Source organism: Heloderma suspectum, chromosome 2 (genome assembly GCF_057233095.1).
Source record: "Heloderma suspectum isolate Gila_16-S chromosome 2, 16-S_ref, whole genome shotgun sequence".
NCBI classification, from domain to species: Eukaryota; Metazoa; Chordata; class Lepidosauria; order Squamata; family Helodermatidae; genus Heloderma; species Heloderma suspectum.
Genome location: NC_139459.1, coordinates 26195834 through 26223109, shown reverse-complemented (window position 1 = coordinate 26223109; position 27276 = coordinate 26195834). Strand labels below are relative to the sequence as shown.

Below are 27276 nucleotides of genomic sequence, written 5' to 3'. Positions count from 1 at the left end.
GCGTGTGTGTTTTATATGAGAAACAGAAAGGGGGAAGTGGTGTGTGTGTGTGTGTTTGGCAAACAAATAGAGGACTGTGTCCGAACTCCAGAACACCTTTTAAGAGCCTGAATTCCCAGTCTTTCCATTACTAATCAAGAAGCATAACACATTTGCCACATGTTCTTCATTTCCATCTCACTTCTTCACACTAAAATGAAAACATGCCAAAGAGAGAGAGAGAGAGAATGAAAAAAAAGAGAAGGGAGTAATATTTGTCAGTGCCCCCAAACAGGAACCCCGCAGCTGTCCATTAACTACAGTGGCCATTTCCAGCATACAAATCAATTTTCCCTGCAGTGACGGTTGTGGTGAATAATGACCGGGTTGTTTAAGAAAGCATGACTGACTTGGGAAGAAGGTTCCTGCCACTCTGACATTTTCATAGCATAATTTATGGCGCACAGCATATAAAGCTGTGGTCACCCTGGTCTTGTTGCCAGGTTTAATAGTGGGGAATCGCTTGGGAAGCCCACATCACGGCAACTGCAGATCGTTCCCTTGTAAAAGCCACTTGAACTCCTGAGACCTTGCTATGTTGAGTAATATGGCACCCAAGGATTTCCTCAATTGGAGCCTCCTGGCGTTGCTTCTGTTTCTTCGCTTTTGCCTGTGCCAAGACGAATACATGGAGGTGAGCAGAAGATCTAATAATCCGGTGGCCAAAGTCTTGCAAAGTCACCACCAGACTGGCCACAAAGGTTCCAGCAGCAGGGAATTGTTGAGACAGCGGAGTCGCCTTGTTGAGTGGACGGTTGAGGATGATGATGGTAATAGCCCTTCTACTGACCCAAATGCCTTGAAACCAGAGGTAGATGATGTAGCACAGACTACCTCAGGCAGAGTCCAGGTACTCTGAATTAATCTTCTAAGACAACATTGAGAAAGTTAATGAGATTTTGTTTTCCTGCATAAGACAATCAGCAGTGCTCCTTTTCAGAAAAGTAGTTTATTAAAGATGCATATTGATACTTTGGCTATGTTACATATGCAGATTCCTTTCAGGAACTAAGAAAGCATAAGGCAGGATGGATATAGCCGAGCACCAGCACTTGTCATTTTCTAGAAGTTGGGGGGGGGGGGGTTGCATGCAGTCAGAGGCTTTGATATTTGCTTTCTCATTTACTGCATCAAGGTATCCCTAGTACACTAACAGCACAATCCTATGCATGTTTACTTGGAAGTAAGTCCTACCTAGTAAGTATGATTAGGATTGCAGCCTAAAAGTGTGATCCAGCCAAAGTTAAGCACTTCTAAGCCGCACTGAAGTCAATGGGACTTGCTTAACTTTGGGTAGATCATGCCATAATCTTCTAAGAAATGCAAAATAGGAAACGTATTATTTTGCATTGGAACAAATTTTGTTCTTGAAGTGGTATGCAAATATTTGAGTTACAAAGAACTCTTCATCAAACAAAATGTCAGACATGGATTAAAGATTGTATAATTCTGTGGGATAGGTAGGTCTTTCTCCTTCAGGATTTGTTAATGCATTGCACACATTTTATACCAATAAGGCTGCAATCCTATATTCATAGTTATTAGGGAATAAGTCCCAATGAACACAAATCAGGCTTACTTCTGAGTAGACGTTATAGGATTTTACTGTAAGAGTGGTGAAGGAAAACAAAAAGTGCTGCTAGACTGGTGATTTTAAAACAAAGAATATTGCTGAATTACTGTTGAATCATTTAATATACTCTTGACTTGCATCTTCAATTCAGCCTAGAGTTTGAGGTGTTTTATTGCTATTGCTAAACTGATTTTTTTTAAGGATGCAATCCAATACATGCTTACCTGGGAGTAAGCTCCACTGAAAATAATGAGGCTTACTACTGAGTAGACACATAGAGGTTTGCTTTGTAAGATAATTTGTGTAACTAAAATTGGTTTAAATCTATGGACTCCACTTCAAGTGGGCAACAGGTCTGTATGAATAAGTATGAACAAAAATATATTTTTGAGATAGTTACATATTGACTACTTCTTTAAAGTATTGTTTATTTATTTGGAAAAGTTATAATCTAATTTTCAATTTGAAAAGCCTTCAGTAGAGAACAATAAGGCATAAATAAAATATAAAACAATAAAACAACAGCGATGCAATAATAACCACTTATCATCCAGCAGTAGAGATTAATGTATATCATCATAGATATCCTAGCAATGGTTTTTAAATCTTATAATTAAAAGCCTGCCAAAAAATGAAGGACTTAACAGTACCCCTTGGATTTGGTGGATCTCAGCAGTGGAGGCTGGTGGTTCTAATGTCAGTGGGATGGTGACTCCGCTCCGGGTTTCAGTCAAAACCAATCAGAACTGGTTTTGACTGAAACCTGGAGAGGATTCACCATCCCACTGACACTGGAACCACCAGCCTCCACTGTGTTCCCTATATGGGCTACAACAGCCTTCCTCAACCTGGTGCCCTCGAGATGTCTTGGACAGCAACTCCCATAATTTCCAGCCAGCATGGTCAATGGCCATGCTGGCTGAGAATTATGGGAGTTATAGTCCAACACATCTGGAGGGCACCACTTTAGGGAAGACTATGCTACAACAATGTCTTGTTACTAGACCTCAATGAGTCAGGGAGGTACAGATGTTATTTTTGTCAAGCTTAGAATCATACTAGTATGAGATATAAAATCAATCCATGAAAACCTTTTTCTGCCTGTTCTACAAGTGGATTTCACTGAGGCATGAGGCTTTACAAGTAACACTGATTTTAGCTCCACTGACTTCAACGGGTCTGAAATAGCTTAAATCCAAATACTTCGGATACCGGGGGATTGAGATCTGGGGCACAGCCGCCAATGCTGCGTGCAGTGGCTAGGGTGAGATGTCATGTGGGGGATGGGGTTTTTTGGTCATCCCTCCGCCCCCGGTGATTTCCTGAAAAACCCTTCCTCCCATTAACTATGCCAGCTCCTGGGCTGGCATCGCTTTGGGGACTGTTTGGGAGTATGTTGGAGGCTTAGGATCCTGTGGACCCACACCCTCCCCCAACATACCCTGAGCCAGTGATGCTGTGGTAAATTTTGAAGTACAGGAGATCATCAGAAGAACATCAGAAGAGCCCTGCTGGATCAAACCAAGGGTCCATCTAGTCCAGCATTGTGTTCACACAGTGGCCAACCAGCTGCCCACAGGAAACCCACAAGTAGGGCACAAGTGCAACAGCACCCTCCCACCCATGTTCCCCAGCAACTGGTGTGCAGAGGCATACTGCCTCTGATACTGGAGGTAGCAGATAGCCATCAGGACTAGTTGTCATTGATAGCCTTCTCCTCCAGGAATTTATCTAACCTCCCCTTTAATGCCATTTATTTCATTTTTATTTTATTTATTAAATGTCTTAATCACCCATCTGGATGGTCACCCGGCCACTATGGGCAATGTACAACAGTAAAATTACACATTAAACATCGTCTAAAAATACCCTAACCCACCCCAAATGCCTGCCTGAACAACCAAGTTTTCAGTGCATGGCGGAAGCTCATTAAAGAGGGGACATGGCGGAGTTCCCTAGGGAGGGAGTTCCGCAGAGTGGGGGCCACCACAGAGAAAGCCCTCTCCCTCGTCCTTACCAGCCTAGCTGTCCTGGGTGATGGGAAAGAGAGAAGGCCACCTGAGGCTGATCTTGTTGAGCGTTGCTGGAGGCACTCCTTGAGATAGGAGAGGCCAGAACCATATAGGGTTTAAATTCAACACCTTGAATTTGGCCCAGAAAACAACTGGTAGCCAGTGCAACATAGGGATGTCAGAGAATTCCGCCACGGATCTCGGTGAGAACTCCGAGGTGGAATGGCCTGCCGCCCCCCTGCCCCCCCACGGATCCCCCGCGGGACGAGACTTACCTGGGGCAGATCTTCTGGGCGGCAGTGGCTCCTGCGGCAGCTGTGGCGGCGGCCGTTCTTCTGACCGGCTGCCGCCGCCGCCATTTCCACTCTGGTAAAAAAAAAAGAAAAAAAGAAGAAAGAAAGACATGATAGGCTACGTAAATCTTTACGTAGCCTATCATGGCTGGGTGGGTTAAAAAACAAAACCGCATATGCAAATGGTGGCGGCTACGGCCACCGCCATTTGCGTTCCTTATTTTTACCCTCTTAATCTACGTAAATATTTACGCAGACTATGATGGCGTAAAATCAAGGGGAGCGCAAACAGCATAATGAGCTCTGTTTGCATCCCTTTTTGATTCCCCATTTTAGCATACATAAATATTTACGTAGGCTAAAACGGGGAATCAAAAAGGGACACAAATAGCGCCCGCTACGCTATTTGCGTTCCCCTTGATTTTCGTCGTCATAGTCTACGTAAATATTTACGTAGATTGAGGGCAAAAATAAGGAACGCAAATGGCGGCAGCTGTAGCTGCCGCCATTTGCGTACGCGGGTTTGTTTCTGTTTTTTTTACCCAGAGCCCTCCGCGGCCAGAAATCCGGCTGCGGATGGCTCTGGCCTGGCCGGGCCTGGCCGAGCTGCCGTAGAGCACAGCTTGTTGCGGAGGATTCTGAGGGGGAGGAACGGAGCGCCTCCCCCCCAGCGAGGATTCCGGTGGGAGGGACGGAACGCCTCCCCCCCCCCCATCAACATAATCCGCGAACAGGTAAGTGACTTTCATACATCCCTAGTGCAACACCTTCAGCACTGGAGTGATGTGATCACACTGGCGGCTGCCTTTAATGAGGCGAGCTGCTGCATTCTGCACCAGCTGCAGCTTCCAAACCATCTTCAAGGGTAACATTACAGTAGTCTAGATGAGAGGAGACCAGGGCATGTACAACCGATGGGAGCAGATGGTCGGGAAGGTAGGAGCACAGCCGCTCTTTCAGATGGAGTTGGCAAAGCGCTGTCCAGCTCACAGCTGACATCTGAGCCTCCATGGACAGCTGGGAGTCTAAAATGACCCCCAGGCTGCGGACTTGGTCTTTCAAGAGTAGCTGTACACCATTCAACACCAGGTCAACATCCCCCAGTCTCCTCTTATCTCCCACCAAAAGTACGTCCGTCTTGTCAGGGTTCAGCTTCAGCTTATTCCTCCCCATCCAGCCACTCACCATCTCCAGACATTTGCACAGGGATTCTATGGCCAATCTTGGTGAAGATTTGAACGAGAGATAGAGCTGCGGCGTGTCATCCACATATTGATGACACCGCACCCCAAACCTCCTGATGATAGCCCCCAGCGGCTTCACAAAGATGTTAAATAGCATCGGGGAGAGGATGGAATCCTGTGGCACCCCACAAGTGAGGGGCCATGGGTCCGAAACCTCCTCTTCCAGTGTCACCTTCTGGTACCTGCTGGAGAGGAAGGACCAGAACCACCGTAATATGATGTCTCCAATGCCCAGCCTCTCCAGGCGGTCCAGGAGGATACTGTGGTCATCCAGATTGGTGACCGTCACTATGTCTTGTGGTAGCAAATTCTATAGTTTAACTATGTGCTCTGTGAGGAAGCCCTTCCTTTTATCTGTGCTGAATCATGACAGTTCCCACAGTCACACTCCAAGGAGAGGCCAAAAATTCAGGCAGCTGTGTTGATCTATATCAACAAATCAAGTCTAGCAGTTTTCATCTCTACAGGGAGCCGGTCTTTTCTAAAGTTAATGGGTCTTAATTGTCCATTCAAGTCCAAGCCACCCCAAAATATTTTAAATTGCATCAGAGAACAATTCATTGTTGCTGGGAAAATCCATCTCCTCACCCCCACCCCGACAGTGAGTTTTGCTCAGAGGGAACAGGGAATTTGGGTGTGGGGGTGGCAGATGACATCAGCATACCTGCTAATCCAGAAGTGCCGGTGCTGCTTCCTGTGAGCCCTGCCTCAACTACACCACTGCCCCTAACCCCTCTGGAATGGTCTGTTTTGGCCCCACTGACCACATAACACTGTGGGTGGGTCAGCAGTGGGAGGTGGTATGCCAAGAGGGAGGTCCAAAACATCCTGTTGGTCCTCAGCCCAGCAGGATTGCTCCCTTGCAGGGGAAAAGCTGCTGATGGGGGTATTATTTAGAGTAGGAAAATGGAGGGTATGAAAAGGGTTAACCATTTCACCCACCACTTCTCTGTTTCTACTTGCCCCCTCTGGATGCAGCTTTTTTCCTCTTCAAAAAGAACTGTCACTTGAGACACAGGTGGACTAAGTGGCACGGAGCACCTTTTATCAGCATAGGCTAGTATACCAACTATGCCCTGGCCTGGACAGAGATAGCCTAGCTACAGTTATCCATGTGCTGATAACCTCTTGTTTGGATTACTGCAATGTGTTATAAGTGGGGCTGCCTTTGAAAATGGTCTGGAAACTTCAGCTGACCCGAAACAGGGCAGCAAGATTTTTAACGGGCTGGCCAACAAGATCACATTACGCCAGTACTTTTCCAGTTGCACTGGCTGCCAGTCCATTTCCGGGCCTGATTCAAAGTGCTGGTATTAACATTCAAAGCCCTAAACGGCTTGGGGCCAGGTTATCTGAAGGATCCCCTCCTCCCATATGTGCCTGCCAGGACCATAAGATCATCCTTAGCAGTCCTTCACCGGGAGCCCCTGCCAAAGGAAGTGAGGTGGGTGGCTGCCAGGAAGAGGGCCTTTTCTGCTGTGGCAGCTGGGTTGTGAGATGAGCTTCCCAGAGAGGCTTGCCTGGCACCTACATTGGGCTCTTTCTGGAGCCAGATGAAGACCTTTTTATTTTCTCAGGCATTTTAGCACTCTAGTGTTTTAGTTCTGGTGTTTTAAATCTGTATTTTAAATATCTGCATTGCTGCTAGGTTTTATTCTGGTTGTACTTTTATATTGTATTTTTAAGGTTTCATGTTTTTTTATTGTTTCATGCTGTGCTTTGTGGTTTTAATTTTTGTGAACCTCCCAGAGAGTTTCGGCTATTGATGGTATACAAATAAATAAATGGGCTCTAGGGCTACACAGACATGTATTGTGTAGATTGGTCCTAATAGAGAATTAGGTAAGATAATTAATTACAAATGAATTACATGTGTTCCATTCTTCCAGACTATTTCCTTCCCTCCTCAGGAGAATTTACAGGGCAAGAAGCTAAGATTATACAAGATTGGTTGTCCCCGTCCCCCCTTTCTTACTGTCAATATTGATTCGGGGAAATGCCTGCGCAAATATTAATTCCAAATGGATGAGAAGGATTTTCAGATAGCAAATATAGACAAGTAATTAACAATGGAGGCTGCTGTTCAACACATGTATATTAATTTAGATAAGAGCAAACACGTAGACTACAAAATGCATGTGCCTTGCATTAGTTTTGACAGCAACATGCATTTAAATCAATGCTTTTCCCAACTGCCATTCCAATGTATTTTGCTGAGAAAAGCGGTGATTTAAAAGCAGTTGCACCATTCAGTATTGGTATGATTGATTAGCATGTATTGTACTTGCCTATCTGTGTCCAAGTAGAAAATGTCGATTACAAAAATCCAGGTTTATGGTTCAGATTTCATGGCTGCCCCATCTGCTGTGAACGCCAAAGATTTCTCAAAGGACAGTATCCTCCTCTGCAGTCTCATGAAATTTATTTTGATTTATAACAGATCCCTGATATTCCCTATCCCAGATGTTCCCTACACACACACACACACACACACACACACACAATTCCCCTGAGGATCTAGCTTTGTGTCAGAGATTTGTCTCTATCGAGAGTGTATTTGTATTAATTTTTTTAAGATACCATTAGATATTGAAGATTGGTATCTAAAGGGAAGAACGATAAAAGCAAACAAACAATCACAAGCATATTATTTTGTATTCATCACTTCTCTGAATATTTATTATTTATTTATTGCATTTATATCCTGCCTTTTTTCCTCTTGCAAGGAACCCAAGGCAGCTTACATTATCCTCCTCCTCTCCATTTTATTCTCACAACAACAACCCTGTGAGGTAGGTTGGGCTGAGAGTCTGTGACTGTCCCAAAGTCACTCAGTGAGCTTCCATAGCGGAGTGGTAGATCTCCCAGCTCCCAGTCCAGCACTCTCACCACTACACCACACTGGCTCTCTAGTAAGAATGTGTAAGTAAATGAATAGTAAGAATTTCCTTCTACATCAGCCTTCCCCAGCCTGGTACCCTTGAGATGTGTTGGACTACAACTCACAGGATGGCTGGCTTTGGGATGCTGGGAGTTCTAGTCCAACACATCTGGAGAGCACCAGATTGGGGAAGGCTGTTTTACAATGTCAGTTTCCTTGAATATGAGGCAGTGCCGGAGATTTACAATTGTCAATTAATCAGACTAATCTATTTTTAAAATCTTTAAATGGGCATCTCTATTAAAATTGGGCAGCAGATTTTATATATAATTTTTAACACAAGTGCTTATAAAACTAGATGGCAAGCATTTTCTTAAAAGAGGCATTCTCCCTTCTCTCACACACAGAGAAGGAATGCCTCTTCCAAGATGATGTCTGCTATGACAGATGTGAGCATCACATAAAAACAAAGAAAGCATGCTTCTTACTTCAGAACTATTGGGTTTGCTCATATGCAAGTTTGTGGAAATGTAATTGATTGGTTCATTGATTAATCAACCCAAACTCATATGACTAATTGATTAACATGTCTTGCAATGCTACAGTTTTGCAGTTGTTTATTTACAGATGTACAGGCAGCCAATGCAAGCATGGACAAAGGCAACTCCACTCCCAAAGCAACACTAACCAGCCCAGGATCCATAAAGCAATTTCTGCTAACTAGAAACCTATTCACAAACATGCCTGGCCAAAACCAATCTCTCTGGCCCAATTCAAGCTTTTCTTTTTTTCTTTCTGATAAAGATCCTGATGGGCCATTGATAGACATTCAGGAAACCACAGTTGCTCATCTTCAGCTAGCAGACTAAAGAAGTACTATTGGGTTCTCGAAAGATAGATCTATTGTACCTTTTAATTTGTCACAACAGAAGAACATGGTGGTAACAATGTAAATGCAGGATCTTAAACTCGAGATTAATGTACTACTGACTGTGTGTAAGTATGTGCAGCAGTCGAAATATGGTATGGACAGTTTTTGGCTTTGACTTGTGTGTTCACAGACGACACAGAGTGGACCTCAAAGCCCACCAGAATGTGGTTGCCGGGGAGATTTTGGATTTCGGAGTTGTCAAGGCCTCCCAGGCCCTCCGGGCCCTGCTGGAATGCCAGGTAAAAATGTGAGAATCCAGTTGCATAATCATTAGTGCATCAGGGTGGCATCTAAGGCCATTTTGCTTAGGGGGAAAGATGTGATTGGCTGCTGCATTAAGTCCCTCCCTACCAACCTTTCCCCAGACACTCGTGCTGTTGCCTTAAGTGGCGATAGCAGATGCAAGATCCAGTACAGCGGTAACCCTGATCCTGCTTGTTTCTTTGTACGTTCCCTTGGTTTGTTCACTCAGTCCCCTGCACCACCATGCATATGGGGAAAGTGGGTCAGAGAGTTGTAGTAAGCAGTGCCTTCATGTGAACAAGTATGTAGATCTGGCCCTGTGAGCTCTGCTTATGTAACAGTGTGTGTTTGCACAACATGCAAGTAACAGGGATGGCTTCAAAGGTAGGCATGGTTGCGCATCTGCCAAGGGCCCACACTCCAGCAGGGGCCCAGTGACAAGAGCCCCCAGGAGCTGCTCCTCCTCGTCACCATTGAAACTTCCTTGTTCACCCGCCTCTCACTCTGGCTCAGACAACAGCAGTGGTGAGAAGGAGGAGCAGTAGATACTACTGTCTTTTTGCTCACTGGCTTTCTGCTTCTCATGCAAACAAGTGGTAGCAATGATGAGAAAGAAGAGGAGGAAGAGGAGCTGGTGACAATGGTGGTGGAAAGTTGACTCACTGAGTGAGGTGTTCCATTGAGATTGTCTTGCCCAAGAGCCCTCCAAAACCTGGAGCCAACACTGGTAACGACCAATTCCTTCCACGGTGTCAGGCCATTCTTGTGTCTTTTTTCCCTGTAAGCCATTGACAGCGGCAGTGGTTTCAACGTTTTGACCGTGTAGCATAGCAGACTTTCTTTAGCTCTTTGTTGGTATTCTAATAATAAGAATTTCCAGTAATAAAAGTATGACATAGCTGTATAAAGTGCACCTATAAGCAGCTTTGAATGGCAAAAATGTACAAATAGCATGGTTCTTTTGGCATATGCCCATAGTGATGAATAGAGTTTACTATGTGAATAAGCCACCAAACGTTCATTCCATAAATGTACAATATAAGCGTTCAGTCATAAGTAGGAGTTTTGGAGAAATCTGCAATGAATTCAAATGAATTCAGATTTCTATGAATCTGACCCACGGATTCCGTGGCGGACTGGCTTTTCCCGAGTTACATGGATTCTGTGGACTTGCGAACCATTTTTTAATTTCTGGAATCTTACGCAAATTTAATCGTAGGAAAATATGATTTTGTAAAAAAAAACAAAAAACAAACCACCCAAAATGCGCATTCCCCCCATAGGCTAAAGCATGAAAATGCACATTTTGGGAGGATTTGTGCATTTTTGGAAGTGCACATTTGCATGAGTGCACACAAACTCAAGCTAAGAAATTGAGAAAAATCTGATTCCGACAATGAGAAGACAACGGAACAAAAGCTGCCTGACAATCCATGCAGATGCAACAGATTTAACAAAATCTGCACATCCCTAGTCATAAGCGTAGTCCATTAAGATCTGTTATACCAATAGTAGTGATACTGATAATAATTCTTTATTTTGACTGAGGCCATGAGGGCTTTGGCAACCTAACAAAGAATGTTATAATTTTCTTAGATTATACAATGTATTAATTTAAAAACCAATGAAAAGAATCACAGAACATGCAGCTGAAGGAATCTATTTCTAGTTCCACAGATCAAGCCTAAACATGTTCCATCTGTTGCTTAATGTAGGGCACGATCCTATGGCCGCCAGACAGCAGCTAGATGACCATAGAATTGGTTGGTTCCTGGAGAACCGCCTCCCCACCATCTCGTAGGCAGCATGGATCGTCCCTGCACTCCACACTCATAAGAGCAGCGCAGAGCGGGGCGAAAGGGGGCGTTCCCAGGGGTGGGGTGGGGAGGGGAGTTCGTAAGTGTCGGTATGACACTTCCTATGTGTCTTCTGGCCTCCCTACCCTGCGCTTTGACATTCTGCTAGACAGCAGGGATCGGCCGTCTAGCCACAAATGCAGGGCAGCTGGACCATGGAGCAGACTAACGGCTCTGTGCTCCTCCCGCCGTGCATTGGATAGGCAGTCACCTCTGAGTTTGGAGTCTGCCAATCATCCCCATAGGATTGCTCCCTTAAAGGTTAACAACTTGGTTCAGGTTTGTAACTAATAATTTACTGCAGTCACTATTATAGCCTCTTCAGAAGTCATGGATAAGTATACAATTTTATTTTGGTAATACCACACATTTCCCAAGTGTAAGGATGCTCTTGAAAACTGGAATTATCTGAATTTCAGCAGCAGATGTCCCTCACACACTCCTGTCAGAGCTATCAAGACTCTTGGACAAGTCCAGAAAGACCCTTCCACCCATGTTATATCTCACGACACCCAGGTTGAGATCTACTGTGCCAATGCACGTCAACAATGTCATCAGCCGGCATCAGTGTGTTAAGTCTTGGCTGAGGCCTAGTGATTATATATATACGATATAATCCTGAAGATCTGGAATATATTGAGACTGGAACCAAAGGAATACACCTGTTACTGAATAAGAGTAGCTTTCATCACCGTTGTTTTATATTTGGTCATGAAAATAGTTTTACTTCATGTAATATCGTTAGAACAAGGATGTTGAACCTCAGGCTCATGGGCCAGATTTTGTCCCAATCCAGTCCTCTGGGATTCCCCAGATGGACTCCCTTTCCCTGAACCACTGATTGTTTGGTGTTTCCGAGTTTTTGCTTATTTTTCACCCCATTCTTAAAGGCTGAAATGCCTCTCTTAAGGCTTCGATACTGGCAGGAAGAGTCTTAAGATAAAATATGTTGGCATTTTTGGCCCACCTCTTTTGCATTTGGCCCCTCCCCCTTGTACCTTCAGCCCCATCCATCACTGGAATGTGGCCCCCGAGAGCTTCTCCAAAACTGAATTTGGCCCTTGGGCTGAAAGAGGCTCCACATTTCTCCATTGGAAGGTGGGCTATGTGGTATGGGAGTTACTTCTGTTAAACTGGTTTCACTTGCTGCTGTACTTTCCCTTAGGCCATTCCATCCATGCATTTTTTTTTCTGTGGCCTACCCATTTTTCTACATCTTATAAATTAGATATGGGCCCTATTGTGTAAATGAATATGTGGTCTGATGAGGATCATAGTCAAAGAAGATGTTCTAGACAAAAGAGTGGGAAATGAAGTTGGATTTGGTAGCCCTTTAAACACATTTTTGTACTGAGCAACATGTTCCTTGATTGTGTTAAGGAAACCATGGAAACAATGGGAATAATGGAGCACCTGGTACTGAAGGATTGAAAGGTGACAAAGGAGATAAGGGGGACTTGGGACCAAGAGGAGAGAGGGGCAACCATGGACCCAAAGGAGAGAAGGGTTACCCTGGAATCCCACCAGAACTTCAGGTAAAAATCCTTAGAACCCCATCATTTTCATAATGGAGGAGGGGGTCCTGTCTCCTAAATCAGTGATCAACTGAGATTGTTGTTGTTCAGTCATTAAGTCATGTCCGACTCTTTGTGACCCCATGGACCATAGCACGCCAGGCCTTCCTGTCCTCCGCTCTCTCCCGGAGCGTGCTCAAGTTCATATTCATTGCATCGGTGATGCTATCTAGCCATCTCATCCTCTGCCGTCCCCTTCTCCTTTTGCCTTCAATCTTTCCCAGCATCAGGGTCTTTTACAGAGAGTTTTCTCTTCGCATTAGGTGGCCAAAATATTTGAGCTTCAGCTTCAGTATCTGTCCTTCTAATGAGCAATCAGGGTTGATTTCCTTTAGGATGGACTGATTTGACCTCCTTGCAGTCCAGGGCACTCGTAAGAGTCTTCTCCAGCACCACAGTTCGAAAGCATCAATTCTTCGGCACTCAGCCTTCCTTATAGTCCAGCTCTCACAGCCATACGTTGCTACTGGGAAAACCATAGCTTTGATTATATGAATCCTTGTCAGCAAGGTGATGTCTCTGCTTCTTACTATGCTGCCTAGGTTTGCCATAGCTTTCCTCCCAAGGAGCAAGCGTCTTTTAACTTCATGGCTACAGTCACCGTCTGCGGTGATCTTGGAGCCCAAGAAAATAAAATCTGTCACTGCTTCCATTTCCTCCCCTTCTATATGCCAGGAAGTGATGGGGCCAGATGCCATGACCTTAGTTTTTTTAATGTTGAGTTTCAAACCAGCTTTTGCACTCTCCACTTTCACCCTCAACAAGAGGCTCTTTAGATCCTCTTCGTTTTCTGCCATAAATTAATATGTAAATTAGTTTAAAATACAGGCCAATTTTATATTCTCAAGGGTCACCCTCTTCACTAGACCAGAGATCTACTTTGATTTTTAGTAGAGCCCTCAAATCCACTAACTACAGCCAAGTATAAAAGAGTGGCTCAGACAGGTTCACATATACTTGAAGTTAAAGAACTTAAACAACAGCCTATCCGACTTCTGGGCTTCCCACGGGCAGCTGGTTGGCCACTGTGTGAACAGAATGTTGGACTAGATCAGCCTTTGGTCTGAGTTAGCGAGGCTCTTCTCATATGTTCAGTCCAGGAATCTGTTTTCCATACCAGAACTGAGCTCACAGCCCTCTCACACAAAAAGGCATTCTTGATTCCCCACCACCACCACCTCAAGCCTCCTTTGTTTCAGCAGCTCATTTAAGAAAAGCCTTTTTGTTATTGCTTGGGAGTTAGAAAGCTTAGTCGATCAACTGCAAATCACCCAGAGATCTATCATTAGACCCCAATTTGGTTTGGTTTTAATTTTTGTGAACCGCCCAGAAAGCTTCGGCTATTGGGCGGTATAGAAAACAAACAAACAAACAAACAAACAATAAATAAATTTGCCATCTACCTGCTCCTGCTCTGGATAGCAGTCTGGGGATGACTGGAGTGCACAATGAACTCTTATTAGATAATCAGGTTCTATAATAAAGTTGATGCGCTATCATGGAGCACAAACATTTCAGCAAGTATTGGATGGGAAATTATATATATATCACACACACATCACAGAACTGTGGGATCTTCTACAGAAAGAAGTCCAGGGAAAAGCAGCCAATCAGCTGCGAGATGGGGAGGACAGCATTTGCACAAGTGTGTGGAGGTTGAGCTTCTGCCTGGTGTCGGAAAATTGAATGCGTGGAGAAAGGGGAGGGGCAAGCAAAGCTGCCTAAACTGCCATCTCAAGGAGGGCTTCCTGAGGCAGCAGCTTTATCTGGATCTGCTCTCCTGTCCCTTTACAAGGGGGTGGGGCTTCACTTTGTGCACTAGATGGGGAGGACTGATGGGGCTAATTCTTCCTACAGGCTGGAGGTTCCCCATCCTTGCACTAAAGTATCACTAGCTCTAGTCCAGGGGTGAGCAATATGTGGCCCTCCAGATGTTTTGCCTACAACTCCCATCAGCCCTAGTCAGCATAACCAATGATGAGGCATGATGGGAGTTGTAAAACATTTGGAGGGCCATAAGGTGCCCACCCCTGCCTTAGTCCTTTATGAGTGACACTCTGCCCATCCCCACAAAATAGTGACTTTGCCCATGTGGGACTGCTGTGGGTTTTTAAAAAAACAGATTGCGGAAGATGTACGTCCCAGCACTGAAGTGCAGGAACACGCAGCCAGGGGAGAGGTGAAGAGGGGAATAAAGTTTTGGATGAAGATAGAATTGACCAACAAACAAAAATATTGAAGCCTGTGGCTGTTTTGGTAAGAAAAAAGCAAGCTGCTTCTGAAAGGGCTTTAAAGTTTTACTATAGCCAATACTCTGCAAAGCCCTTGCACTGGTCTTAGGAGAAAGGAACAGCTGGAGGATCTCGTGCCATGCCAGTAGAATTACTAGATTCTGATACTGAGAAGGCTCTTGGACTTATAGGCTAAATTAGGTCTCTAATATCAGATGACAATTAAATGATATGGATTTGAAACAGTTATTTTAACAGATCTTTGCAATTCTCTGTGCCCCATTGCAACAGAAAAAGTAGAACGCCATTAGATTTTGCTCCTTTGATTAGTTCTAGTAGATAGGCATTTCTTCCCTATAAATATGCATGGGGTCAGGCTGTATCCCCACCCCATCACCACCATGAAATGTCTGGGAAGTTCCCCCTTTTAGCATCCTTATCACCACAGATTGTTATTCAAAGTATATTAAGAAATATTTAAGTGATAATATGCCACATACCTACCCTGCTTTCATCCCATTTCACACTTGGCCATCCTGTTGTAACATACAAGTAGAATAGAATTCAGAATAGATGGGTAGTAGGACTACAGAAGGCCACTGAAGTCCCACCACTGATGAAAGCTGGGAATGCTGCTCCTAGTGCAATGATATTTACTGAGAATTTCTATGCTTAAACAAGAATTCAAGTTAAATATAGCAGCTAAATTAGAGTTGGGTGATGTATTTTATTTAATTATTTGGTTTGGTGATAGTTTTTTATTTAATTAACGGGTGCTTTGGCCAGGGTGGTTTCGCCACCCATGCACAGTGAAGCTCGGTCTACCATCAAGGTGCCCGATGGAGAAGGGTTGCCTGCCCAACGTCTTACCCCAATGGAGGAAGGCATAGGGCAGGTGAAGCCACATCCCAGACCAAAGAACCAACTGGAGGAGCTTCAGCTAGGAACCAAATAACACCAAGGATGTGGCCATGCCATCTGATGTCATCAGGCCTGCAGAAGGCTGAGGAGATGTCATTTGGCCCCCACCCAATTCTAGTTCCCCACCCCTATCCTATAGAATTCAGTAAGAATATTGTAAGGTGAGTCACTAATGTCATGGGTTGTGTGGAACATGAACAAAAAACAATTAAAAAAAAGTCTGCACTAAGACTGAATTCTTCAACTTTTATAAACTTCACAAATCAAGTAAACTTGTGCAATATATTATGTGCTGAAATCCCACTCACAGGCCAGCCCAATCCCGTACACGTTTACTCAGAAGTAAGTCCTTCATATGCCCAAGTAAGTGTGCGTAGCGTTGCAACTTTCTTCTCTAGCTTTTATGATGTCCCCAAGTATTGTCCACTTAGTTCCAAAGCCAAAAGCGACAGAAATTTTTTGTTTACATGACAGGGGAATTCTGCATCCAGTACTCATCTTCTATGATCGTTCTGCACTTGCACTGAATTGAAGAATAAACCCAGCCCTTGGTTTATTGCCACTTTTAGAGTTGTGTAACTGAGGCTGGGAGAAAGTTATTTCCTCCATAGTGTTCAGTGTTGGCATTTGATGGGATGAGTTCAGGGCTGGCCCTACTATTAGGCAGAGTGAGGCAGTCACTTTAGGCAGCAGCTGCTGATAGGTGGCAGCAAGGTATTTAAAGAGAGAGCTGTGTGCTGCTCTGAGCCTTGCCCTGTCACCCCTAAGCTAGCCTGCTGCATTCAGGTGCAGTGGAGGATGCTGTCCCATTGCCAGTATGTTGAAGAAAGGTTCACCTGCCAGTCTGGTTGGCTTTTGTGCACGAACTGGGAGGGGGCTCCATCAGGCAGCAAAATGTCTTGGGCTCGTTCCTGGAGAATTGTCTTAGGACCCAGTCACTACAGTGGCTCTCAACCATAATCTCAAACTGAGCTGTTTACCCTTCAGACATGCATCTATATGGATTACTTTCTGTACGTGAATAGTTCTCTGTTCATATGTAAATCAATGAGGCTCTTGTCACTGGAGTTTGCTGGGAGCTGGCCCAGGTCCTAAAGGTACATCTAGGAAATGAAAGCAAATATACCTCAAACCAAACTGGGGAAGAAGCTCATATGGAATGGATCAGTTCCAACCATGACTTCCAATCTGTCTTTGTTCTGCTTGGTAGCTGCTGTTTAAACACAAACTGTATTTATATAGGTTGCGTTCATGGCTTCAATGGCAACCCACTTCAGTAATCAGAACAGTGGAATAATCTTCAGTAGTGTTGAAACCAACGTTGGGAATTTTTTTGATGTAATGACTGGTCGATTTGGAGCCCCAGTGAATGGTAAATATAAAGAATAATGGATGTTATGAGAGTTATGCACAGAAATAAATATTTGCCATGGAACCTATGTTGTTGGCTTGGATAGGGGGGCTTTCCTGGCTTGGAGCCTTGAACTGGCATTGTGCTTCACTTTGGATCCAAAGTGGAGGGACCCCTTAATTTGTTTTCCAAAGCCTCTTCTCCATTGCCTAGAATGGAAAAATCAGCATTTTTGTAGGATGTAAATTGTATTTCAATGTAATTTGGTTGCGATTCAAGATGGAAATTGAAGAGGAGGGAAGGAGGCAGAGAGGGCTTACAGAAACTTGAGCAAAAAGAATTGTTGTTATCTCAACTATCTTGTATGCACATTTTAATAAATTGTATGATCATTTTTCAGGGGTGTATTTCTTCACCTTCAATATGATGAAGCATGAGGATGTGGAGGAAGTGTATGTTTACTTAATGCACAATGGTAATACTGTGTTCAGCTTATACAGGTGAGTTGATTTGCATTTGTGGATTTTGTACATTTACAAATTTTTCTAAAGAGGGACCACAGCTCAGTGGCAGTGCATGGGCTCAGGATGCAAATGGTTCCAGATTCAGTCCCTAGCATCTCAAGGTTAAAAAAGTATCAGGTTGCAGGTGATGTGAAAGTCCTGTATGGAGAGCCGCTGTCAGTCACAAGAGACAATAGTGGACTAATGGATGAATGGTCTAACGCTGGTGTAAGGCTGGTAGTGTTCTGAAACAGGAGGTTTGCACTTAAGTGTTTCAGGGAGCAATCCTATCCATGTTTAGACAGAAAATTGCTACAAATCCCATCATTCTCCAGCCAGCCATGTTGGGAGTTGCTTTTTTCTGTCTAAACATGCATAGGATTGTGCCTTAAATGAGGTTGAGGCTGGATCAATACTCACGCTGCCAAATACCCGACCTGCTGCTTCACTAGTGCAAAGCTGAACTCTTGGAGGGGGTGAATTGCAAGTGAGAAGCAGCGAGGAAAAAAAGGGTGCTTTACCCTTCTCCAGCCCACTACTTTCCCTTTGAATCCTCTCCCCAAGCAAGAAGGCCAGGCCTCAATTTTCATTCGGGGAAATTTCTTCAATATAACAGGGTATAGCATATTAGGAATAGAAAGTTGTTCATCTGTTGTAAACTCTTGTCCTTAGCTATGAATCAAAAGGAAAAACGGACTCATCAAGCAACAGTGCAGTGCTTAAACTCGCCAAGGGAGATGAAGTTTGGCTGCGGATGGGCAATGGGGCACTGCATGGAGATCATCAACGCTTTTCCACTTTTGCAGGGTTTCTTCTTTTTGAAACCAAGTAGACCAACATTTTAAGGGAGATATTGCGATTTGCTTTCTCTGTTCTTTGGAACAACATGGTAACATCCTAAGACTGCAGGGCATTTATTGACAATAATGTTGGTATCTGTGGGGTGCGGTAAGAAAAGTTAGGCCTGAATTTATATATGCCTTATGTCATTTTGGATCATATTACCTTGCTCTAGCTCTCATACCACTAGTTTTTGAGTAGCATTAATGAAGTCCTATTCGAGAACTCAATGGTATGATGATTATGGCCTCTTGTCCCAATCCAGAGCTCTATGTGGCATCATACTCTTATGGGTTTGTTGCATAGACAGGCATACACACACACACACACACACACACACACCTACTTTCTTCTTTGAAATTTATGAGGAAATCATTGTCTCAGGAGTTTCATGTGTGCTTTGGAGCTTCTGTATCCATAAAAAATCCAGATGTACATCCACAGCACCACATTGAGCATGGGAATATGCATATCGAAGTTGCTTTCTGTGCACAGCTATGCCTTGCTGAACTGAAGCGAGCGTATCCAGGGTTGGGGTTAAAGTAACCATTTTTAAAATGTTAATTAGATTTTTTTTTGTCATGCATGTGTTCACTATGGATTTATAATGACCATCTGAATAGGCTAGACAATTTAGAACATAACCTCTGAATTGTTAAATTCATTGCTAGCCTGTGCATAAAGCTTCCATTTAGGAAAAATAATGTTAGATTTTTCCTTTCTATATTAATAATTGATCGAGTCTTGATTTTAACTCTCTGAATACTCTACAATTAGGTTAAGTTGAACTGGGCAGAGTAATCCTAAACGGGGGTGGGGGGGGGGTGGATTATGTAGTGGAAGAACAGCTACTTCCTGAGCCTTGCAGGATCTCACGCTGGCCAGGATAGAAGGGTGTGTGTGGATTTTCCATTTTGCATTTCCCCATTCAGTCTTTTAAAAAATGTTTCCCCAATTGCCATGAATGGAAGGAAAAATAACTATGCCAGTTCCAGGGCTGCCCTACTTTTTTGCCCTTTCTGGGAGTGTGTTGGAGGAATGAGGTGGCCTCCTGTAATCTTCCCCCAAGAACCTCTCTTAACTTCCTACTGCTGTGGAAACACTGATGGTAGAGCAGTAGAGATAGCCAGTAGAGCAGGGGATCCCAGGGGCATAACTGCTGTCCTCACCAATGGAGCTCCTCTCCATTTGCAGAGTGGCACTTCCACAAAAACCTACAGCATGTTGGAGGCCTGCTGATGGGCTACAGGATTGCAGCCTTAGTCCTGTGTGAAATTATGTATAAACTGGAAGGTTCAAGAACTTTTGACTTAATGGGGTTGTGGAATGGAGTGTATATCATTTTTTAAAATGTAGGGTTATTTAGGGTGCACCAATCAAGATCTTGAAGTTTTAAAGTATATTAGCAAAATGTTGGCATGCTCTAAAAATCATAGACTCAGCCAATCCTTAATTTTTGTTAGTAGCATTCTGACCCTAGCTCTTAACAGTATGAAACCCTTTTGTATTTGTTGTCATGACTGTGTTTTAAGTATCTGCTTATTTTGTAAATTGAACACTTACTAATTAAAGGCTCTTTTGGATAAATCTCTTGTGAGCACTATTAGAAGTATAAAATATTTCAACCAAGACACCCGAATGAATAGTCCATGCTGGATTTTCCAAAAGACTTTAGAAGGAGAGGCTGGGAAGATTAGAAAGAACCAAGATTTGATTTGGAGAGACACATACTCTCCAATAGAGCTCTGGAGAAGGACCGAAGTACAAAAAATACATTTGGAGAGCAACATAACACGAAAAGAAAAGTTAAGTCCAATAGTCATACAGCTTGTTCTATGTCACTTACATGACTTTCTCTGATAGAAGCAGGAATTGGGGTGTATTTAGACATGCCATCTCCAATAACATGGCGTGAATGCACACTTGCCTTTTCATACAGATGTATCTTCCTTTAAAATAGCGAGACCTTTTCAGTTTTTCAGATTATTTTACATGAAATTGAGACAGCTGCAGTTTCACTAAACATGGATGCTCTCTACCTACCTAGGGGATGCCTCCAAGTTGCACTCTCCACCTCTTCCTGTTCTTTCCCTTCTTCAAAGGCACCATTTTCAAAAGTCTGATCTCAGAGTTCTTGTCAGAGTTCCACCGCCTGCACTTACATCACGTTTTCAAAAGTTGCATGAATATATGTTTAAATACACATATATCCCATTTCTTTTACAGTCATTTCTTCATCATATGTGTACACGGCCATTAGTGTGTGTGTGTGTGAAGTAACACAAAAGCACTATGAGATCTTATTCGCTGTTGTGCATCACAGACACAGGTGCAAGAGGATGGTTTACTGTTCGACCAAAGCCTAAAACATTCCACCCCAATCCTATCCATAATAGCTACTCATACGTTCCACACACCCTGATCCCCAAATCCTTTGGGAAACAATGAATAGCTAGTGACCTCACCCATGGTAGTCACCCTCTTGCCTTTTATGATTGTGTGTTGTTTCATACAAATTATCGTGTATGCACACATGTGTATCTGATCTGTGGCAGGAAACCTTTTGGAATCTTTGTAACATACAAAAATTTGTTGGCTTTTGTTTTGTGGCTGAGTGCACATTTCGCATTCAGAAGGTCCCAGTTTCAATCCCTTATCATCTTTAAAAAAACCACAACAAAGGCTCAGGTAGCTGAGCTTGGAAAGATCTCTCCACAAGATGCTGAGAAGATGCTGCCAGTCAGAACAAACAATGGTCTAGCCTTGTCTGAGGCAGCTCTATATCATTTATTTATATATGAGCTTTATATCCCATCTTTCAATCCAATGAGGTGGCTTAGAATAGATTGCAGTAATGCACACACAAATCCCAAGCCCACATGACCCAGCAGTTTTTTGTCATCAGCCGATGGGTGGGGCCAGAGTTGCTTCTCTCCAGTTCCACTGTCCCAGGGCAGTTGTAGCCTAGTGTTCTTTTTTGGCAGGGGAAGCAAGCTCCCTGCAGCTCCTCCTCCTTTGGCCAAGGGATGAGGCCCGGCTGGTCTCCTGCTTGCCATAATGTTCTCCCTCGGAGGCAGGGTGTAATCTTTTGGTGGCCCTTGGTCCCCTGGCCAGTGGCAGAGGCCAAATTGTGCTTCCTTTCAGCTCCGCAATTCCAGGGCAGCAGCAACATGTGCTTATGGTTCATTTGCTACAATGAACCATTGCCAGGGGTTCTGGCAGCGCCTGATTGGTAGGCAACCTTGGAGGCATATGTAAGCTGACCTCTGTGGGCCATTTGGGAGGCCACTCTGCACTGTGTATAAATATAACTAATCTCTCGGTAAGTAGGCCAAGATTTTTATTCCAAAATTACTATACCATGGAGTGCTAAATTTGGAAGAAAGTACCTTGCTTCAGTTAGTTAATGACAGTGAACTGAGCTTTAAACGAGGGTCTTTCTGGCTCTCAAATGCAGGCCATTAAACTCACTGGATGCTACCTGCCCTTAGTGTTGAGATCCTGGGATACATGGGCCTACCAACAGGTTGGCTCAGGGCCAAAATAGAGGTAACAGTTTCATACAGTTAATAATTACGTGATTTTTTAAAAAAGCAAATTGCAGCTCCCGGGGGAGATTGGGTCCAAATCCAGATCAGGACTGTGATGTTGGAGAAGGGTTTTAATCTTTGGCCCCCACCTCAGTCCAGATTTGGATCTCCTCCCCACCCTGTGCCTGCTATTTGCATTGGGAGGGAAGCTCCCTGATGCAAACAGGGCACTGTCACAGCCCTCAGGATGAACAGGTTTTGTTGTATATGAACACCTGTGCAAACTAAGTTGCCTGCTCCTTGCACTGATGCGACATTGAGGAGCTGAGCGACCAGTTGGTATCAAACTGGCAGTGTTGCAGATGCTCTGCTTCCTTTTGAAAATGAAGTAACCTGGGCTGGAGGTTAGAAAAGAGTTATTATAGGCTGGGCAATTCCTTGCCTCCCACCCTGCAAATCCCAGCCCATGTGAACCCCTCCTTTATTCAGCTTGAAGTAAGAAATGCATAAAAAGTTAAAAGTGAAACGGATTAAAACATACATTCCTATTATTCTGCATTGGAAACATTAAGACTACTGAGCAAAAGCAGATAGGTAAGAAGAATCAGGCAAATAGATTAAGGAAAATAACAGAAACTACCTATTAGCTATATAAAAGCAAGATCATAGGTAACTATGGAAACATGCAAACAGAGTATCTGAGAGAATAATGATCTAATAAACTTCAGCCTCTTTGAACTTTAATAGGCACATGAAGCTCATCTCTCTGCAGTTCCCCACGTAGCACTGTAGGCAATTAGTGCAAATGCAGAGGATTAAACAGCTACAATACATGCCACGCTGATCAATTGTTGTCAGCTACCCCCTTTTAAAGGCCTCTGTCCTTCATGGAAGGCCTTAACCATTTTCAAAAATTCCCTCTAGTCCACATGTTCCTGAATTCTCATGCTTTTAGGAAACACTCTGCCTTGTTTCTTTAGCACTGAGGAGTCCCTTTCTCCTTACACAGGGTGGTATGGCATGAACACTTGGTGCCTCTGTGCGCAAAGGGACTAGTTTCTCCAAGCAGAGCCATGGGGCCTCTCTCTGCACGGAGAAAGGGGCCCTTATGACACCAGGGGGTGGGATTTGGGGGGAGGGGTTTATGGAGGGAGGGTGACCATGAACCGAATCTGGGTCCCGGGGCCGAAAAAGTTCCCCACCCCTGGTCTAAGTCCTCACCATTGAGACAAGATGGTTGACTCCAGGATTTTGGGATCCCTTGGGCAAGGCACACTGAAGCTGGATGAGGTATGACATGTTAACCTAGCATCTTCTTACACTGTCTCTGACTTCTTGGGTGCTCTGTGCAACATGAGAATGATGGCCATAATAGGACAGTGTCTCTTTGCTGGCTGTGGGCCCCTGTCAGATATCTAACCTCATCATCTTCTGGAGCTGGCCCCAGGCCTTCTCATTCTCTAAACCAGACTCAATGCAGGACCCAGTGGCACACCCAAATATTCTTCACCTGGGGCACCTATCGCTTTGACTGAACCTGGGTATGGACCATCACCACCACTCTTCAAGTAAAGTCTTATTTTGGCTGTGTGGGCTGCAGGTTCTAAAAGACAGTAATTTGTCCATGTCCGCTCAGTAAGCTTTGAAGGCTGATCCACATATTATGCTTTTTATTGAATTTTTTTTTAATGTATGTCATCTTGTGTGTGTACACATACACATTTTCACATGCATATATAAAATACTGAACAAGTACACATAAAAATGTAGTGTATACAATCAAAAAACACATGTTTGCAAACCTCTCTCATACAAGTAAACATATCAGGGAGTCGGGATTGGCCCTGGTTTCCCGCTGTGAATTAAGGTAAAGGTGTCCCCAACCAGTCGTGTCCGACTCTAGGGTGTGGTGCTCATCTCCATTTCTAAGCCGAAGAGCCAGCGCTGTCCGAAGACGCTTCCATGGTCATGTGGCCGGCATGACTGAACACCGAGGTGCACGGAACGCTGTCACCTTTCCCGCCGAGGCGGTGCCTATTTATCTACTTGCAATTTCTTGCTTTCGAACTGCTAGGTTGGCAGAAGCTGGGACTGAAGACGGGAGCTCACTCCGTCACACAGCACTCGGGTCTCGAACTGCTGTCCTGCCGACCTTCCGGTCTGCAGTTCAGCGTCTTAACCACTAAGCCACCGCGGCTACCCCTGAGCAAAGCTTTGAACCCAAGTCTTGTATTTCAAAAGCCAAGAGTCACATCCGTTGCATCACCTTGGCAAATGAACTTTATGGAACTTAGATCCCATCGCTGTCACAGCTAGTAAACAGAGAGTGACCAATTTATTTCGGTACCTGAGGCTGAAAATCCAACAGTGCCCCTCATAATGGTAAAAATATAACAATTAACAATTTGCTGCCCTTCAGTAGTACCCACATATTTGCTGTTTGAGGCAGTTTGCCTCACTCCACCTAATAACAGGACCAGTACCCAGTTTAGAAAGAAATTTAAATGTTGGTAATTTGCTTAACCTGTTTGCTGAATATGTTTCTTGTTATTAAAGCTTTCTTTCAAAAATGATTTAATTTCCTCCTACATTTTGAACGTGACAGGAACCTAGGAAGCTGCCTTATACTGAGTCAGATCAATATCACTTAGCCAGTATTGCTGTCATAGATTCATAGATTCATAGAATAGTAGGGTTGGAAGGGGCCTACAAGGCCATCGAGTCCAACCCCCTGCTCAATGCAGGAATCCAAGTCAGAGCATCCCTGACAAATGGCTGTCCAGCCTCGTCTTGAAGGCCTCCAGTGTGGGAGAGCCCACCACCTCCCCAGGTCATTGGTTCCATTGTCGTATTGCTCTTACAGTCAGGAAGTTTTTCCTGATGTTCAGCCGGAATCTGGCTTCCTGTAACTTGAGCCCATTATTCCGTGTCCTGTACTCTGAGATGATCGAGATCCTGGCCTTCTTCTCTGCGACAACCTTTCAAGTACTTGAAGAGTGCTATCATCTCTCCCCTCAGTCTTCTCTTCTCAAGGCTAAACATGCCCAGTTCTTTCAGTCTCTCTTCATAGGGCTTTGTTTCCAGTCCCCTGATCATCTTTGTTGCCCTCCTCTGAACCCTCTCCAGTTTGTCTGCATCCTTCTTAAAGTGTGGTGCCCAGAACTGGACACAGTACTCCAGATGAGGCCTAACCAGTGCTGAGTAGAGGGGAACTAGTACTTCCCGGGATTTGGAAGCGATGCTTCTATGAATGCAGCCCAAAATAGCATTTGCCTTTTTTGCAGCCACATCACATTGTTGGCACATATTCAGCTTGTGATCGACAACAATTCCAAGATCCTTCTCGCTTGTAGTGTGGTTGAGCCACGTATCCCCCATCTTGTAACTGTGCATTTGGTTTCTTTTTCCTAGGTGCAGAACTTGGCATTTGTCCCTATTAAATGTCATTCTGTTGTTTTCTGCCCAGCGCTCCAGTCTATCCAGATCACTTTGAATTTTGTTTCTGTCTTCCAAAGTATTAGCTATCCCTCCCAATTTTGTGTCATCTGCAAATTTGATCAGCATTCCCTGCACCTCCTCCTCCAAGTCATTAATAAAAATGTTGAAGAGCACTGGGCCCAGGACCGAGCCCTGCAGTACCCCACTCGTTATCTCTCCCCAGTTTGAGAAGGTCCCATTGATAAGCACTCTTTGAGTCCGATTCTGTAGCCAACTGTGGATCCACTGGATCGTTGTTTCATCTAGCTCACTTTGAGCTAGTTTGCTCATCAGGATATCATGGGGCACTTTGTCGAAATCTTTGCTGAAGTCGAGGTATATGATGTCTACAGCATTCCCACGGTCAACACTGACTTGCAGCAGCTCTCCAAGGTTTCAGGTAGGATTTTTTCCTAGCCCTGCCTGGAGATGCCAGGGATTGAACTTGGGGCCCTCTGCATGCAAAGCAGGTGTTCTACGACTGAGCTATGGCTCCTGCTCTATCCTTGTGTTTTGACTACAAAGTGTTAAAAAAAAAGGAAGAAAACCCCTATTTCAAAAAAATCATATGTTAGTCTGCCAACTGCACCTGTAAATAAAATAATTCAAAATGAATGAAGTACCGGATATGCAATGCTCCAGTCTTTGCCTCTGATTATTCTTAGTCTAAAAATATTAAGGCAACTTGGATCTAATGCCAATACTTCAAAATATCATGGAACAAATGATTGGGCCCACTGGGCCATCAGATGCAACTGCTCTAGTTTGTTGAAGCAAAACACAATATGTGAGAGACAAAAATACCCCACACTCCTTATTTTCATGTTCAATATCTTTTTTAATCTTTTTTTTGTTGCCCAAATCCATAAAAGAAAACAGAGCTCTATTTCTCCTGTTACTTGAGGGCTTATCTACACATAAATATTCATAACATTCTATCATATTTAGTATAAGAAACAACTTCTGTTTGTCTGGGGCTATGTTTCTGGCAAATGTTAGTGAAAATGTAACCTAAAATAAATATCTTACAGAGCATGGCACACCATCCTAAATGTTATCATCAGTTCTCTACAAAGCCCCTGTAAATGTGCTAAGTGATCAGGGCCAACCCAAGACATTTTGCTGCCTGAGGCCAAACCACAAATGGGCCCCTCCCACACACACACACACCCATCAAGGTGCATAATATCAAGGCTGGCCAAATTATTTTGGCTCCCAGCACCTCACCCCAGGAGCAAAAAATGCAATTATTATTAAATAATCATTTAATTGACGCCCCAAATCAACAGCCTGAGTCATCTGCCTCACACTCCCTCATATGGTAGAGTTGGCCCTGTAATTTGTATTCATTTATCCTCATGAAACTTGGCAAGGTAGGCGATTATAACTTCCATTTCAAGGATAGAGCAACAAAACTGTGTAATGTGCCCAAGGATACCTGCTGAAGTAGCAGATGTGGATTCAAATCCTAAGATCAACACTCTCTTTAGTAGACTAAAACAGGCTATTTCACATATGGTTTGCCAGTGCCACTAAGAATAATTCAAGAGGGAGCTGTAGTCAGTCAGCTTCCTGAAGAATGTACTGTGACACCTGAAATAGTGTGCCACAAAAAATGTAGTGCGGTGTAATTTTGCACATGTCTGCTCAGAAGTAAGCCCCACTGAGTTCAGTGGGTCTTACTCCAAGATAAGTGAGTCTTTAAAGTGGCAAACACTTTTTGTGTAGCAACAGACTAATGCTGTTACTAACCTCTGCAGTTTCTTCATCACATTTC

General features: G+C 43.9%; 1 protein-coding gene across 2 annotated transcripts in view; it reads left to right on the top strand.

Annotated features, from left to right (window-relative positions):
- Window positions 1–20076, top strand: part of C1QTNF3 (C1q and TNF related 3) — a 36364-nt gene extending 16288 nt beyond the window's left edge. The window contains exons 1-6 of one of the 2 annotated variants that reach the window (XM_084832047.1): window positions 130–673; window positions 9104–9212; window positions 12453–12607; window positions 17041–17170; window positions 17550–17649; window positions 18325–20076. In XM_084832047.1, coding sequence (XP_084688173.1) covers window positions 575–673; window positions 9104–9212; window positions 12453–12607; window positions 17041–17170; window positions 17550–17649; window positions 18325–18484 — 753 coding nt within the window. In that variant the 5' untranslated portion in view covers window positions 130–574 and the 3' untranslated portion in view covers window positions 18485–20076. Of the gene's footprint in view, window positions 1–129; window positions 674–9103; window positions 9213–12452; window positions 12608–17040; window positions 17171–17549; window positions 17650–18324 lie in introns of those variants that run through there. The other variant, XM_084832046.1, reaches the window with a different exon arrangement.
- Window positions 20077–27276: the final 7200 nt, after the last annotated feature.